This window comes from Staurois parvus, unplaced genomic scaffold (genome assembly GCF_062004578.1).
Source record: "Staurois parvus isolate SC_StPar_1 unplaced genomic scaffold, SC_StPar_1.0 ptg000253l, whole genome shotgun sequence".
NCBI classification, from domain to species: domain Eukaryota; kingdom Metazoa; phylum Chordata; class Amphibia; order Anura; family Ranidae; genus Staurois; species Staurois parvus.
The window spans coordinates 1,189,141-1,203,603 of record NW_028318049.1 but is presented as its reverse complement, the minus strand read 5'-3'; the positions used below and the strand labels follow the sequence as shown (position 1 = coordinate 1,203,603).

The 14,463-nt window shown below is 45.0% G+C and overlaps 1 protein-coding gene across 1 annotated transcript in view; it reads right to left on the bottom strand.

Annotated features, from left to right (window-relative positions):
- Window positions 1-14,463, bottom strand: part of JHY (junctional cadherin complex regulator) — a 68,791-nt gene that overhangs the window by 48,648 nt on the left and 5,680 nt on the right. Inside the window, exon 2 of the mRNA XM_089680916.1 lies at window positions 12,629-12,927. Coding sequence (XP_089537042.1) covers window positions 12,629-12,900 — 272 coding nt within the window. The 5' untranslated portion in view covers window positions 12,901-12,927. The remainder of the gene's footprint in view (window positions 1-12,628; window positions 12,928-14,463) is intronic.

Sequence of the window (14,463 nt, the reverse complement as noted above, 5' to 3'; positions counted from 1 at the left end):
TTGGGGGGATTTTTGTTTTTATGTTGGGGGGATGGGGAAGAGGATTTGAGCTAGGAGCAGGGGGGAGACTGTGCAAGAAGAGGTAGCATGGTAGGAGCGGAAATGGGGGGGCAAAGTATTGTGGTGGGAGGGCGATTTCAGTGGGGAGGGGCATTTGTACTGGGAGGGGGGATTTATGCATAGGGGATAAGCATGCAGACTAGCACTCATTTTTCTTTGGAGGGGTTTTTGCTGACACACAATGCTCATACAGTACTTCTTCATACCCTTTTTTTTTGGGGGGGGGGGAGGTTGATGCAGTTTGGCATGTTTTTCGTGGACTCCAGATGACCTTGTCCTGGCACTGGACGTCACCATGGTTCACCTTGCTCACTGTGTAATGGTGCATTAGCAAGATCTCTCCATCAGCAAGGGCCTCCGAACCAAGAGAGGAGATGATGAGAAAGAGGATTCTGTGTCATCTCCAGCCTGAAGACTTCAGAAAAGGTTAAGTAGTAAAACATAAAAGTCATAACATATTTATAGCAAGGGCCACAAGAGGGGAGGGAGGGAAAATTGCATGGAAAGCACAGAGCACTAAGTTGGGCTTTAAAGTACATGCATACCCAATCACTATTGAATCTGCAGCAACCTTGTTCTAGAACATCCTGTTATAGCGTGACAACACTCTGTCCCTGTCTCCCCGCTGCTCTCCGTGTGGCCACCCTGTCACACAGGCTTCCGGTGGAGAATACAAGTGGCTGTTTCAAAACACATTACACAGGCGTGATCCACTGAGGTAACCAGATAACCCACCCTGAAAAATGCAATTACTGAAGTGAATGTTGATAGGAAGTGGCCGTATAGGGGCTGCAGGAGATCAGCAGCATTGAAATGCAACAAATAGGTGAAAACAATATTTGTTTATTTTAACAAATCACAACTATTTATGAGACACAATAAAGAGAACACAGTTAGGAGTCTATTTATAAAACATTTGCTGCATGAATGTCAGACAAGTTTGTGCAAACTGGAAGAAATGTAATTATATGTTTTTAAATAGATTAAAGTGTTACTAAATCCACAACAATAAAATCAGTCTGTATATGCAGTAAAGCAGGCATCAATAAATGGTGGACTGCGGTCCGGACCCGGACCTAGTCACAATTCTGTCCATACCGTCACTGGCACACCATTTAGCTGCCAGTGTGTCTTCTCTTCCCCCCGCTGCTGCTGTCATCTTCACAGCAGGGCAGAGGGTCCAGATGGAGGGCGGAAGCTGCCCTGCTTTTCAACTTAATAAGCGGCCAATTGGTTGCTATGATATGGGGCAGGGGCGGACTGACAACTCATGGGGCCCCCGGGCGATAGGGGATCATGGGGCCCCTGTGTCCTTGCCCAAACTCAAAAAAGCCTATGAAAAAGGTACCAGGGGCATCTCATGGGGCCCCCTACTGAGCCCAGGCCCTCGGGCAGTGCCTGAGTTTCCAAATGGTCAATCCTCCCTTGATATGGGGCGGTCCTAACAACCAATCACCCTCTTGTTAACAGGAGAATTGGGAAGCTCCAACCCTTCATCCAGATCGTACGCTCCCCCTGCCCTCTGGACTGGAAGGGGGGGGGGAGAGGGATGATGTAACGGTGGAGGGGCTGTATTGTTAACGCAGGCTATGTAAAGAGTGGAATGCTATGGAAAGGGGGCAATGAGATGTTCTTCTGGGGTACTGCAATGTAAAGGGGGGTGCTATAATATAAAAGGGTGGCTGTACTGTAAAGGGGGGGACCTTGATGTAAAGGGGTGCTGTTATTTAAAGGGGGGGGGGCTTTGATTTGAAGGGGTGTGCTGTGATATGAAGGGGGTAAGCAAAGTAAAGGGGGGCCTGTGATGAAAAAGAGGTTCTTTAATATAAAGGGGGACTGTATTGTAAAATGTGGGGACTTTTATGTCAAGGGGGCTGTAATTTAAAGGGCCACCTGTGATGTAAATGGGGAACTGCAATGTAAGGGGGGGGGGGGGGGGGACTGCTAAGTAAATATGGGTACTATGATGTAAAGGGGGAAACTGTGATGTATTGATGGAGGACTGTGATATAACGATGGGGGGCTGTGATTCAAAGGAGTGGACTGTGATGTAAAGATTGGGGACTGTGATACCAAGGAGGGGACATTGATGTAAAGATAGAGAACTGTAATCTAAAGGGGGGGAGACTGATACAAAGGGGGGGACTGTGATGTAAAGATGAGCGACTATGGTCTAAAGGGGGGAGAATGATGCAAAAGGGGGGACTGTGATCTAAAGGGGGGGGGCTGATACAAAGGGGGGACTGTGATCTAAAGGGGGGGACTGATACAAAGGGGGGACTGTGATGTAAAGATGTGGGACTGTGATCTACAGGGGGGAGACTGATACAAAGGGGGGGACTGTGATCTAAAGGGGGGAGACTGATACAAAGGGGGGACTGTGATGTAAAGATGTGGGACTGTGATCTAAAGGAGGGGGACTGATACAAAGGGGGGGACTGTGATGTAAAGATGGGGGACTGTGATCTAAAGGAGGGGGACTGATACAAAGGTGGGGACTGTGATGTAAAGATGGGGGACTGTGATCTAAAGGAGGGGGACTGATACAAAGGGGGGGACTGTGATGTAAAGATGGGGGACTGTTATCTAAAGGGGGGAGACTGATACAAAGGGGGGGGACAGTGATATAAAGATGGGGGACTGTGATCTAAAGGGGGGAGACTGATCCAAAGGAGGGGACTGTGATGTAAAGATGGGGGACTGTGATCTAAAGGGGGGAGACTGATGCAAAGGGAGGCTGTGATGTAGAGGAGCTGTGATGTAAAGAAGGGACTGTAGTATAAAGGGGGCTATGATGTAAAAGATTGTTCTGTGATGTAAGTGAAAGGACTGTGACGGGAAGAGGGGGGCTGTGATATAAAGGGGGGCTGAGTTATAGCACAGATATCCGGACCCCTACTGGAAGAAATATTTACTGACCTGACCTCTATGGATATTAATTCAATACCCCTGCAGTAAAGCATGTTTGTTATACTCACTGTGGAACCTAAGAGGCTAGTCCTCCTCATTGCAAAAAAAGACTGTTTGATCCTGTCTTCTCTCATCCTCCCCTTCTTTTACTCTCCTCAATCCATCTTCCATAGTACAGAGCAGCAGTGGCAAGTCTACACATGCTCTGTTTAGTGTGTATTGCTAGAAAGTTTTTTTTTTTTAATGGATGCATGTGATCGGCATAGGGCCAATCAGCACTGTCCAGACAGAGGATCAGGGGGTCATGCAGCCTCCTAGGACAGTCAGAGGAGTAAAGAAATTCCTCCTAGAAGATTAACCAGTGCTCTGCTGGACAATGATAGAAGTCACAAGACTGCTATGTACTGCTGATGAGAAAAGGTATTTAGCAGTTTATATTTACTAAAATAATTGCATTTCCATGTTGTGTGTTGTGTGGGGAACCAGATATAGTGAATGCAGGGTCCTGGGAGACCAGATATAGTGAATGCAGGGTCCAGGGAGACCAGATATAGTGAATGCAGGGTCCGGGGAGACTAGATATAGTGAATGCAGGGTCCTGGGAGACCAGATATATGAATGCAGGGTCCGGGGAGACCAGATATAGTGAATGCAGGGTCCGGGGAGACCAGATATAGTGAATGCAGGGTCCGGGGAGACCAGACATAGTGAATGCAGGGTCCGGGGAGACCAGATATAGTGAATGCAGGGTCCGGGGAGACCAGATATAGTGAATGCAGGGTCTGAGGAGACCAGATATAGGGAATGCAGGATCCGGGGAGACCAGATATAGTGAATGCAGGGTCCGGGGAGACCAGATATAGGGAATGCAGGGTCTGAGGAGACCAGATATAGTGAATGCAGGGTCTGGGGAGACCAGATATAGTGAATGCAGGGTCTGGGGAGACCAGATATAGGGAATGCAGGGTCCGGGGAGACCAGATATAGTGAATGCTGGCTCCGGGGAGACCAGATATAGTGAATGCAGGGTCCAGAGAGACCGGATATCTGAATGCAAAGTCCGGGGAGACCAGATATAGTGAATGCAGGGTCCAGAGAGACCGGATATGTGAATGAAGGGTTCGGGGAGACCGGATATGTGAATGCAGGGTCCGGGGAGACCAGATATAGTGAATGCAGAGTCCAGAGAGACCGGATATGTGAATGCAGGGTCTGGGGAGACCGGATATGTGAATGCAGGGTCTGGGGAGACCGGATATGTGAATGCAGGGTCCAGAGAGACTGGATATGTGAATGCAGGGTCCAGAGAGACCGGATATGTGAATGCAGGGTCCGGGGTTTAGTAACACTTTAACTCCTGTATTATCTGCTCCATCTAGTCGCCAAAAGGTGGTATATTTTCTCATTGAGGTATTTCAGAAATGTTTATTGTACTTTGTCCACTAGAAGGAGCTGATGATACAGGAGTTAATCTATTTGAAACCATACAGTGAAATTTAGTTCAGCTTGCACAAATGTTTCTGACATTTGTGCACAATTGTTTTATAAATAAAACTGTAAGACTCCATTCACACCTGAGCATTTTGTAGCATGAAGCTCGAAGCTCCAAAGTGCTCAGGGGGAAAAAAATCAATATAACTCTATGGAGATGGTTCACATCTCCACTCCAGGTCGCCTGAAGCAAAACACCTTAAGCTCAAAAAGTTTTGGAGCTACTTTTGTAGTTTAAATTGGGCAGATTTGCACGTTTTGACGTTTTTATTCCCATGGAAAGGGATAGAAACGCGCAAGTGGCGTTTTTTGCGCATTTTAATGCGTGTTTTCCTTGATTTTCTGCTCAAATTAAAAAATAAAAAAAGTCATAATAAATAATAAAAAAGTAACATAAATCAAATAAATACACATATAAATAAAAAATCATGATAAATAAATAATAATTAACCCCTAACCTTAAAAAAATGAAATGATTATTAATAATAATAAAATAATAATAATGATAATAATAATTATTATTATTATTATTAATAATAATACATTATTGGTATTATTATTTTATTACTTTTTTAGGTTTTAGGGGGCTAAGGTTATGGGTTTATTATTATTAATTTATTATTACAAGTATTTATTTGTGTATTTATTTTACATTTATTTATTACTAATTATTTATTACTTATTCATCTTATTATTATTACTTATTCATCTTGGTGTTCTTTCAGATTCTTTCAGTTTTTTCCAGATCTGTGCAGTAATCCAGTGTGAAACCTTCCCTCTGTGCTGGAGCTTCCTGTAATAAAGACCGGTCACTGCTGCTCTCTCTTTGTGTGCAGGGTGCTGGTCTTGTCTCCGCCTCCTCCTGTAGCTTCCAGCCACAGCCTGTAGTGGATGGGGCCTTCTGGGCACCTCCCACAGCTCTGCTCTCTGCACAAGCTATGTGTGCCACAGGGATGATCTCACTGCTACTTTTACAAGGTAATATCTGGCTTTGGGAAGACATTTGGTGCACACACAGTATATGTATATCCTTTGCGGCTATAGAAGAAAATATTTAAATTAAAAATCATGTGCCTAAAGAAGGGGCGGACTGACAACTCATGGGGCCCCTGGGCAATAGGGGATCATGGGGCCCTGTGTCCTTGCCCAAACTCAAAAAAGCCTATGAAAAAGGTACCAAGGGCATCTCATGGGGCCCCCTACTGACCCCGGGCCCTCGGGCAGTGCCAGAGTTTCCAAATGGTCAGTCCCTTCCTGGCCTGGAGTCAGGGGTGTCCCTAGGGTTGGTGTCTCCTGGTGCAGTAACACTTGGTGCCAGGGGCGGACTGACAACTCATGGGGCCCCCGGGCAATAGGGGATCATGGGGCCCCTGTGTCCTTGCCCAAACTCAAAAAGCCTATGAAAAAGGTACCAGGGGCATCTCATGGGGCCCCCTACTGACCCCGGGCTCTTGGGCAGTGCCCGAGTTTCCAAATGGTCAGTCCGCCCCTGCTTGGTGACACCCCCTCCGACGATCCCTGCAGGATGGATCTGATCTGCGGATTGAGCATAATGGATTGGAATCCGATCCATTATCCTCCCCAATCTGCAGATCCGATCCATTCTGCAGGGATCATCGGCTTGCAACCTATACGGGGTAACTGATCTCTCCATGCTCCATGAAAAGGTAAGTTTCAAAGCAAGCCGACCGTCACCTTGCTTTAAAACTTACCTTTTCCTGGAGAGATCAGTTAAACCCGTATAGGTTGCAAGCCGATGATCCCCGCAGGATGAATCGGATCTGCGGATTGGGAAGCATAATGGATCGGACTCCGATCCATTATGCTCAATCCGCAGATCCGATCCATCCAACCGGGATCATTGGCTTGCTTTAAAACTTACCTTTTCGTGTAGCGGGTCCGGTGTCACCCGATGTGAAATAGGTGTCACCCGGTGCGGCGTGCACCCCCCACACCTGCCTAGGGACGCCCCTGCCTGGAGTTCAGCTTTAAGACGTAGGGGATGTTGGTGTGAAGGTGCAATGAGATGAGCGTGATAGGTTGCGAACCCGTAATTCACACAAAAAGATAAATTCACAATAACAGTGTAATCTGATGAGTAAAGGTGGCCATTCTCATTGTGGCTGGTGAAATGTCTCCAACAAGAAGAAAAAAGGGCCAATGATGCTGCAAAGTCCCAAATCCTCCATTTTCAAGGTAGCGAGCATCGTTTAATATAGAAAGTGGGATTAATGCTGCAGCCGAAGCTTTTCATGGATTATGTAATAGCTCAGCAGGCAGAGAAAATGAATGTGTAAGTGATCATTGCGAGCTGGCTACCCTGCCGCTATTTTTATTATGGCCTTCCATTAGTTTTCATGAGAGCAGTGCCACGCTGCGGGCGGCCTTACAGTCGGTGCCTTTTACGCGGGTCTGTTCAACACTTAGCGAGTGCCGGGATTTTTTAGCTCGCAGGGATCGAAATCCATTCTGCGCTAAGCCATTGAAGAGAGATTTTTATTTATCCATTCTTTTTTTACATTTTTTTTTCTTCTTCTGCGTGAAACGCTTAAAAATCCTGTGTAGAAATGTTTATCGCTGCCATGCTTGTCAAAAAGCGATTGTGCGGGGCGCAGCTCGCCGTTAGCCAAAAACGATCGTAAATTTCTTCTGTCTAAATTTTAAGAAGTTTATGATCTCTTATGCATAAAAGCTATTTCATACTGTTAAAATAGGAGATTATTCCATTACTGGCTTCTCTGGAGATCTGCAGAGCATTGCTCTTGTCCCATCTCCCTCCTCACAGATGCATTGTGCTGTGCCTGCCGTTCATTTCATTATTGGCTTCCCTGGGAACCTGCAGAACATTGCTCCATCCCGACTCCCTCCTTACAGATATACAGTATATAGCTGTATTCTGCAGATTATTTCATTATTGACCTCCCTGGGAATCTGCAGAACATTGCTCCATCCCGACTCCCTCCTTACAGATATACAGTATATTGCTGTATTCTGCAGATTATTTCATTATTGGCCTCCCTGGGAATCAACAGAACATTGCTCCATCATGCCTCCCTCCTCACAGATATATATTACTGTATTCTGCAGATTATTTTATTATTGGCCTCCCTGGGAATCTGCAGAACATTGCTCCATCCCATCTCCCTCCTTACAGATATACATTTTATTGCTGTATTCTGACGATTACGTCATTATTGACCTCTCTGGAGACCTGCAGAACATTGCTTCATCCCATCTCCCCCCTCACAGATATACAGTACTGTTTATTGCTGTATTCTGCAGACTACTTCATTACTGGCCTCCTTGGAAATCTGCAGAACATTGTTCCATCCCATCTCCCCCCTCACAGATGTACAGTGTATTGCTGTATTCTGCAGATTATTTCATTATTGGCCTCTATGGGAATCTGCAGAACATTGCTCTGTCTCATCTCTCTCCTCGTAGATGTATTCTGCTATATTCTGCAGACTATTTCATTAATGGCCTCCCTGGCAATCTGCAGAACATTGCTCCATCCCGACTCCCTCCTTACAGATATACAGTATATAGCAGTATTCTGCAGATTATTTCATTATTGACCTCCCTGGGAATCTGCAGAACATTGCTCCATCCCATCTCCCTCCTTACAGATATACAGTATGTCTGTATTCTGCAGATTATTTCATTATTGGCCTCCCTCGGAATCTGCAGAACATTGCTCCATCCCGACTCCCTCCTTACAGATATACAGTATATTGCTGTATTCTGCAGATTATTTCATTATTGGCCTCCCTGGGAATCTGCAGTACATTGCTCCATCCCGACTCCCTCCTTACAGATATACAGTATATTGCTGTATTCTGCAGAATTTTTCATTATTGGCCTCCCTGGGAATCTGCAGAACATTGCTCCATCCCGACTCCCTCCTTACAGATATACAGTATATTGCTGTATTCTGCAGATTATTTCATTATTGGCCTCCCTGGGAATCAACAGAACATTGCTCCATCACGCCTCCCTCCTCACAGATATATTACTGTATTCTGCAGATTATTTTATTATTGGCCTCCCTGGGAATCTGCAGAACATTGCTCCATCCCATCTCCCTCCTTACAGATATACATTTTATTGCTGTATTCTGATGATTACGTCATTACTAACCTCTCTGGAGACCTGCAGAACATTGCTTCATCCCATCTCCCCCCTCACAGATATACAGTACTGTAAATTGCTGTATTCTGCAGACTACTTAATTACTGGCCTCCCTGGAAATCTGCAGAACATTGTTCCATCCCATCTCCCCCCTCACAGATGTACAGTGTATTGCTGTATTCTGCAGATTATTTCATTATTGGCCTCTATGGGAATCTGCAGAACATTGCTCTGTCTCATCTCTCTCCTCGTAGATGTATTTTGCTATATTCTGCAGACTATTTCATTAATGGCCTCCCTGTCAATCTGCAGAACATTGCTCCATCCCATATCCCTCCTCACAGATATATTGCTGTATTCTGCAGATTAGTTAAGCGTTCTTGCATGGTGACCACTTCCTGTTATCTCACATATATATTCTTATTATTATAGCCAAATTTACCACCCTAACTCCTCCCACAGTTTTTACACTACATAGACAGTAATATACCGAAACGTGCGGATTGTTCCCGATTGATGTGCTATTACTTTGTGGAACGTTTCGCCGAATGGTTCACGAAATATCGGCGTTTTTATTGTGAAATTGGTCCCATTGGAATAAATGGCGGAATGTTCAAAACTAGAGTGGAAGCTGACAAAAGCTAGAGTGTGAGCTGAAAAATCAGGACATGATTTCTAAACTGCCATCACTCCCTCATTTTGAAGCCCACCTACACAAATCTTATATCAAAACGTTCAGCTATCCCTGCTGCCACTAAAAATGTCCACGGCTAAGCCATAGTCCTGATAGTTTTCACAATATGACCATTTGTTTGCAACTCACACCGCCCATTGACATTCATCGAAACTCCACTCTAGCCACCTCAAATTTGAACGGCAATTTCTAAACTGCGACTGTGCCTTCATTTTTAATATTTCAGAGACATACTGTGCATCAAAATGTAGGTCTGGGTCTTGTGATTCTCACAATATAAATCTCTTCACTGTAGGATTTATAGTTTTTAAAACTACGACCATTTGAAGACGCCAGTGAAGTGAGCAATTTGGAGCAGTTTATTTTTAACCGCTCTTCTCTGCCCTATTTAAAATCTAATTTTGAATTTGTGACAGTTTGGCCGGCTTCTGGTTAAAGGTTTGGAAATAAGTTTTCTACAGTAGATAGTATTTGAGGTGTTTCAACTAGCTACATTTATGAAAAGAAATTAGAGCTGTGTGAATATCATCATGCCATCTAAAGGAAAGAGATCTAAAGCTGCAAAGATACGCTGGACTAGGGGTGGACTGACCATTTGGAAACTCGGGCACTGCCCGAGGGCCCGGGGTCAGTAGGGGGCCCCATGAGATGCCCCTGGTACCTTTTTCATAGGCTTTTTTGACTTTGGGCAAGGACACAGGGGCCCCATGATCCCTAATTGCCCGGGGGCCCCATGAGTTGTCAGTCCGCCCCTGCACTGGACTAAACTGGACCTTTCAGACCCACGCTTTCGGGATCCGGAGTATGTTTTAATGTAACTGTGAAGCACTTTGGGCAACAACATTGCAATTAAATGTGCTATATAAATAATTAAAAGTTGAAATGCATTTCGCACTCTATCAAGCTTGCCATGTGCACTTTTTAAATTTGATCAATTGGTTAGTGTAATGTTTACTATCTTTACTCACTCCAAACACTCCACACAGTTACTCTGCCCACTCCATAAAGTTACTCTGCCCAGTCCAACCTTTTCACAGTTACTCCAGCCACTCCAACCACACAACAGTTACTCCGCCCACTCTACCCAGTTACTCCGCCCACTCCAGTTGTAGACTACTGGTGGAGGCAAGAACACTTCACACAATTTCCCCAGAAATTGTAGCTTTTCTAGTTCATTACTGATCTCTCTGGAGATCTGCAGAACATTGCTTCATCTTCTCTCCCCTTCGCAGATACAGTATATTGCTGTATTCTGCAGATTATTTAATTATTGATCTCGCTGCAAAACTGCAGAGCATTGCTCCATCTTCTCTCCCTCCTCACAGGTACAGTAGATATTGCTGTCTTCTGCAGATTATTTTTTTACTGACCTCTCTGGAGATCAGCAGAACATTGCTTCATTATTTATTCATTTATTTATCCAGTTTATATAGCGCCAAAGGGTTTGCTCAGCGCTGTACAATAGAGGGGGGACAATACATGAAACAGAACAGTAACATCAAACAGTACACAAGGGGTAAGAGGGCCCTACTCTTTCGAGCTTACAATCTAGGAGGGAGGGGGTAGAGGCACAGGAGGAAACGGCTGTGGGGGATGGAGTGGTAGGAGGAGGGAAGGGCAGCGGCTGTTAGGTGAGGGTGGGGTAGGCTTCCCTGAAGAGGTGGGTTTTCAGGGAGCGCCTGAAGGTGAGGAGGGAAGGTGACAGTCTGATGGATTGGGGTAGTGAGTTCCAGAGGATGGGGGAGGACCTGGAGAAGTCTTGCAGTCGTGCGTGGGAGGAGGAGACCAGGGAGCAAGATAGAAGGAGGTCCTGTGATCCTTCATCCTATCTCCCTTCTCATATATACAATATATTTCTACATTTTTCAGATTATTCTGTTATTGTAATGTCTGGAGATCTGCAGAACATTATATCATTCCATCTCCCTCACGATAAATATATATACAGTATGTCTGTGTTCTGCAGATTGTCCCATTACTGACGTCTCTGGAAATCTGCAGAACATTGCACCATCCCAGCTACCCCATGACAGCAATAGATATATTACTGTAGTCTGCAGATTATACCATTACTGGGTTCTCTTGATATTTGCAGAACATTGCTCCTGCCCATCTAAGTTCCGATCACTCACAAGGTGGCCTAAGCAAGTGCCTGTGGCCTCATGGACCTTTTAAATCTGAAGTTAGAAGCGTTCAGCTCTCAGCACTTTGGATTCACACATGAAACATGTAGTGTGTACTTGCAAAACATTAGATGTCATAAAAATTGGCATAAATAGTGTACAACATACATAGACAAGACTTCACCAGGGCCAGATCTAGCCTCTCTGATTTAGGGGTGCAGTGAAAAATGTCAGGGGGACAGAGGATGGAAGGTCAGTATGAAGGCAGGTGCAGTCTGTTTTCTCCACTGTAGGTGGCACTTGTCTAGCGCAGTACTGCAGCTGCAGGGAAAGTCTGGGGAAACTTGGTTTCTCTATGGTTTCCTTGGCTCCCTGGAGTAGCTTTTTGGTTGGCTGTGCTGCATCAAGGTGATCCTGGTGGCCATCTTGGGTCACGCAGAGTCTTTTTAAGTGCGTGCCCCCAAGTTTTGATGTGCAATTGCAAAGTGGTTAGTGTAGGGAGAACATACCTGTCTGTGAGGGGCAGCACTAGTGGTAAGAACAGGTTCTGAAGTAGTAGGGAAAGCTTGGGGCCTACATCTGAACTGCAGCATGTTCCACTTTGTGCTGGACCGGCCAGGCCGCATTCCATCCCCCCCCCCCCGGCAAGCACTGACTTCAGTTACAGTTTGGGCCTACTACCACCTCTGACTCTCCACTACACTGACAGTACATTCCCATTCAGGTGAGCTTCCCCGTTGTACTGTTTGCAAGTTCTTCAATACATTGGTTACTGCACTACTGGCCTAAGGGGGCTTTGAGGGGGGGGCGGGACCAACTGAAATCTGGAAGCCCACCCCAGCACCCCCTTAGATCCGGCCATGCAAGCCACCCCGCACAAGGAGACAAGGAGAGAGAGCAGCAGTAGCTGGTCTGCATTACAGGAAGCTCTGCACACACTGGATTACTGCACAGATCTGGAGGATATACACAACACACACCAAGATTCCAGGAAGAATACACAGCTCTTATATTTAGACAATATTTGACTATCCCGGAGTTCAGTCTTAACCTACCTAGGTCCCTATCAGGTCTTAATCTGGTTCTGGAACCATTTCCCTCTTGATAGATAAGTATTTTTGCCATCTAAATATTATTCCATTACTGGTCTCTCTAGATTCTTGCAAACTATTGCATGTTGTTATCCGGACCTGTCATTAAATGATCTGTTTAGGATTACCTGCTGTGATTGTGTCCCCCAGCCATGTGATCTTGGTGAAGAGTGCCCATATCTTCCTTTTGGACATCCTCACTCTCTCCATTGACAGTGTGAAGGAAATTCTCCTCGTTGACATGTATCCGGTTCTGAAGCTCAGACTGATACCTCCTTTCATCAGATAAACTGTCCGAGTCATTGTCCTTCAAGCTATCTTCTAAACTGTCCAGGCTGAGGTGTAATTTCATTTCCGGTTTGCTGTACGCACCCTGTGTGACCAGAGAATTGGGATCCATTACTCCATTGCGGTAGGTCCGTGTCACCTTCAAGTGGAAGAAACACATAAGATAAGTATTCTTTTTTTTTAAGAGACCAAAAAGTGCCTGTGACTGATTGACTGACACCCCGACTGGGTATCTCCCACCCCAGACTACAGCTTCCTCCACTCTGGAACCAGATTATAGCAAATTTACCTGAAGCATCAGACAGAACCAAGGTTGGAGCAAAACAAAGACTGATTGTATTAACAAACAGCACACCATTTATACACAAACCCCTCCCCCCTTGACAGGTTTGGTCCACATTACAAGTTACAGGAGAAAATTACATAATCAAACACAAGAAAACAATGGATTCCTTCCTGGCACCTAGCAGTCTGGACTCTGGAGGTGATTAAACAAAGTGAGATCCTATCACCTAAACCTAATTACAGCAAGCACTAGTTGATGCCAGGAAACCTGTAACAGAAAATAAAGTTTCTTAACCCTACATATGCTGGAATTCACCCCTGCACATAGTTGTACTATGCACAGTATGCCAAAGAGTCCCAGAAATAGTCCCACCACCCCTAACTGCATGGAAAGGGTAGCTGGTATAAGTCATAGCCAGCCAGGTACCCAGGGAAGTGATATAACCCTCTTGGGGAAATGGTTCCTTGTAACCCCAAGAGGGGTGTCGTCTTTGTCCTGGGTCCATAGTCAGTGGGAAGGAGGCTGACCCCCAGGACCCCCCAGAAACCCAAGTCTTGGTGGTTTCCTTGACAGTGGCTGTATAACAACTATTTCCATCCATGTATGGTGGTCATTGAGTGGTTAGTTCTATTCTGGGAAGGATCTGCCGTGTTAACCATTTGTTTTGGTGCTTATGAGGCAGGTAAGAGGTAAAACTTATCATAACTGCTTTGGCAATCACCAGCAAGCCTGTACCCTTCCAATCGAAGGCCTTTTGCACAATTAAGAAAAATATTCATCCATTGGAAGTGACATTTGGATTGCAGTGTGCTGTGAATTTCAACAAAGTGTGCCCCTCCACTACCCGTATGCCATTCAGGGCCATTTTCAGACATAAATATTTAATTCAGTGTCTGTAATCCACTATTTGCAGAGGATATTGTTTTTTGCAGCTCGCTTTCTGACCACCTCATTCTAATTGAAACTTCATACTGAGCCGCATAAACAGAAGAGAGAAGGAGGAGGAGGAGAAGGAGGAGGAGGGAGGCAAGTCATGGGAATGGGAGGCTTGATTGCAACAGTTGATTACAATCAGTAAATAGGAAATATTTTAAATCATTATATTTTAATCTAAATATAATAAAGAAATTTATATAATAACACTTTAAAAACTCTTTAAAGGTGTTGTACAATTTCAAATGCTTTTGTTGTTTAGATATTAGTGTAGGTATATTCCCTGTTCTGTTTGATTTACCCTGTACATTTAACACTCTCATCCCCCCAGACTGCTGTCTGCTGTGCCGCCTGTGCTCATTCTTCCAGAATTGTGTCTCACTAATACAGGAGGTGTTCTATTGGCCAGACAGAGGGAAAAAAGTGAAGAAAAGAAAATTAATGCAGCCACAATGT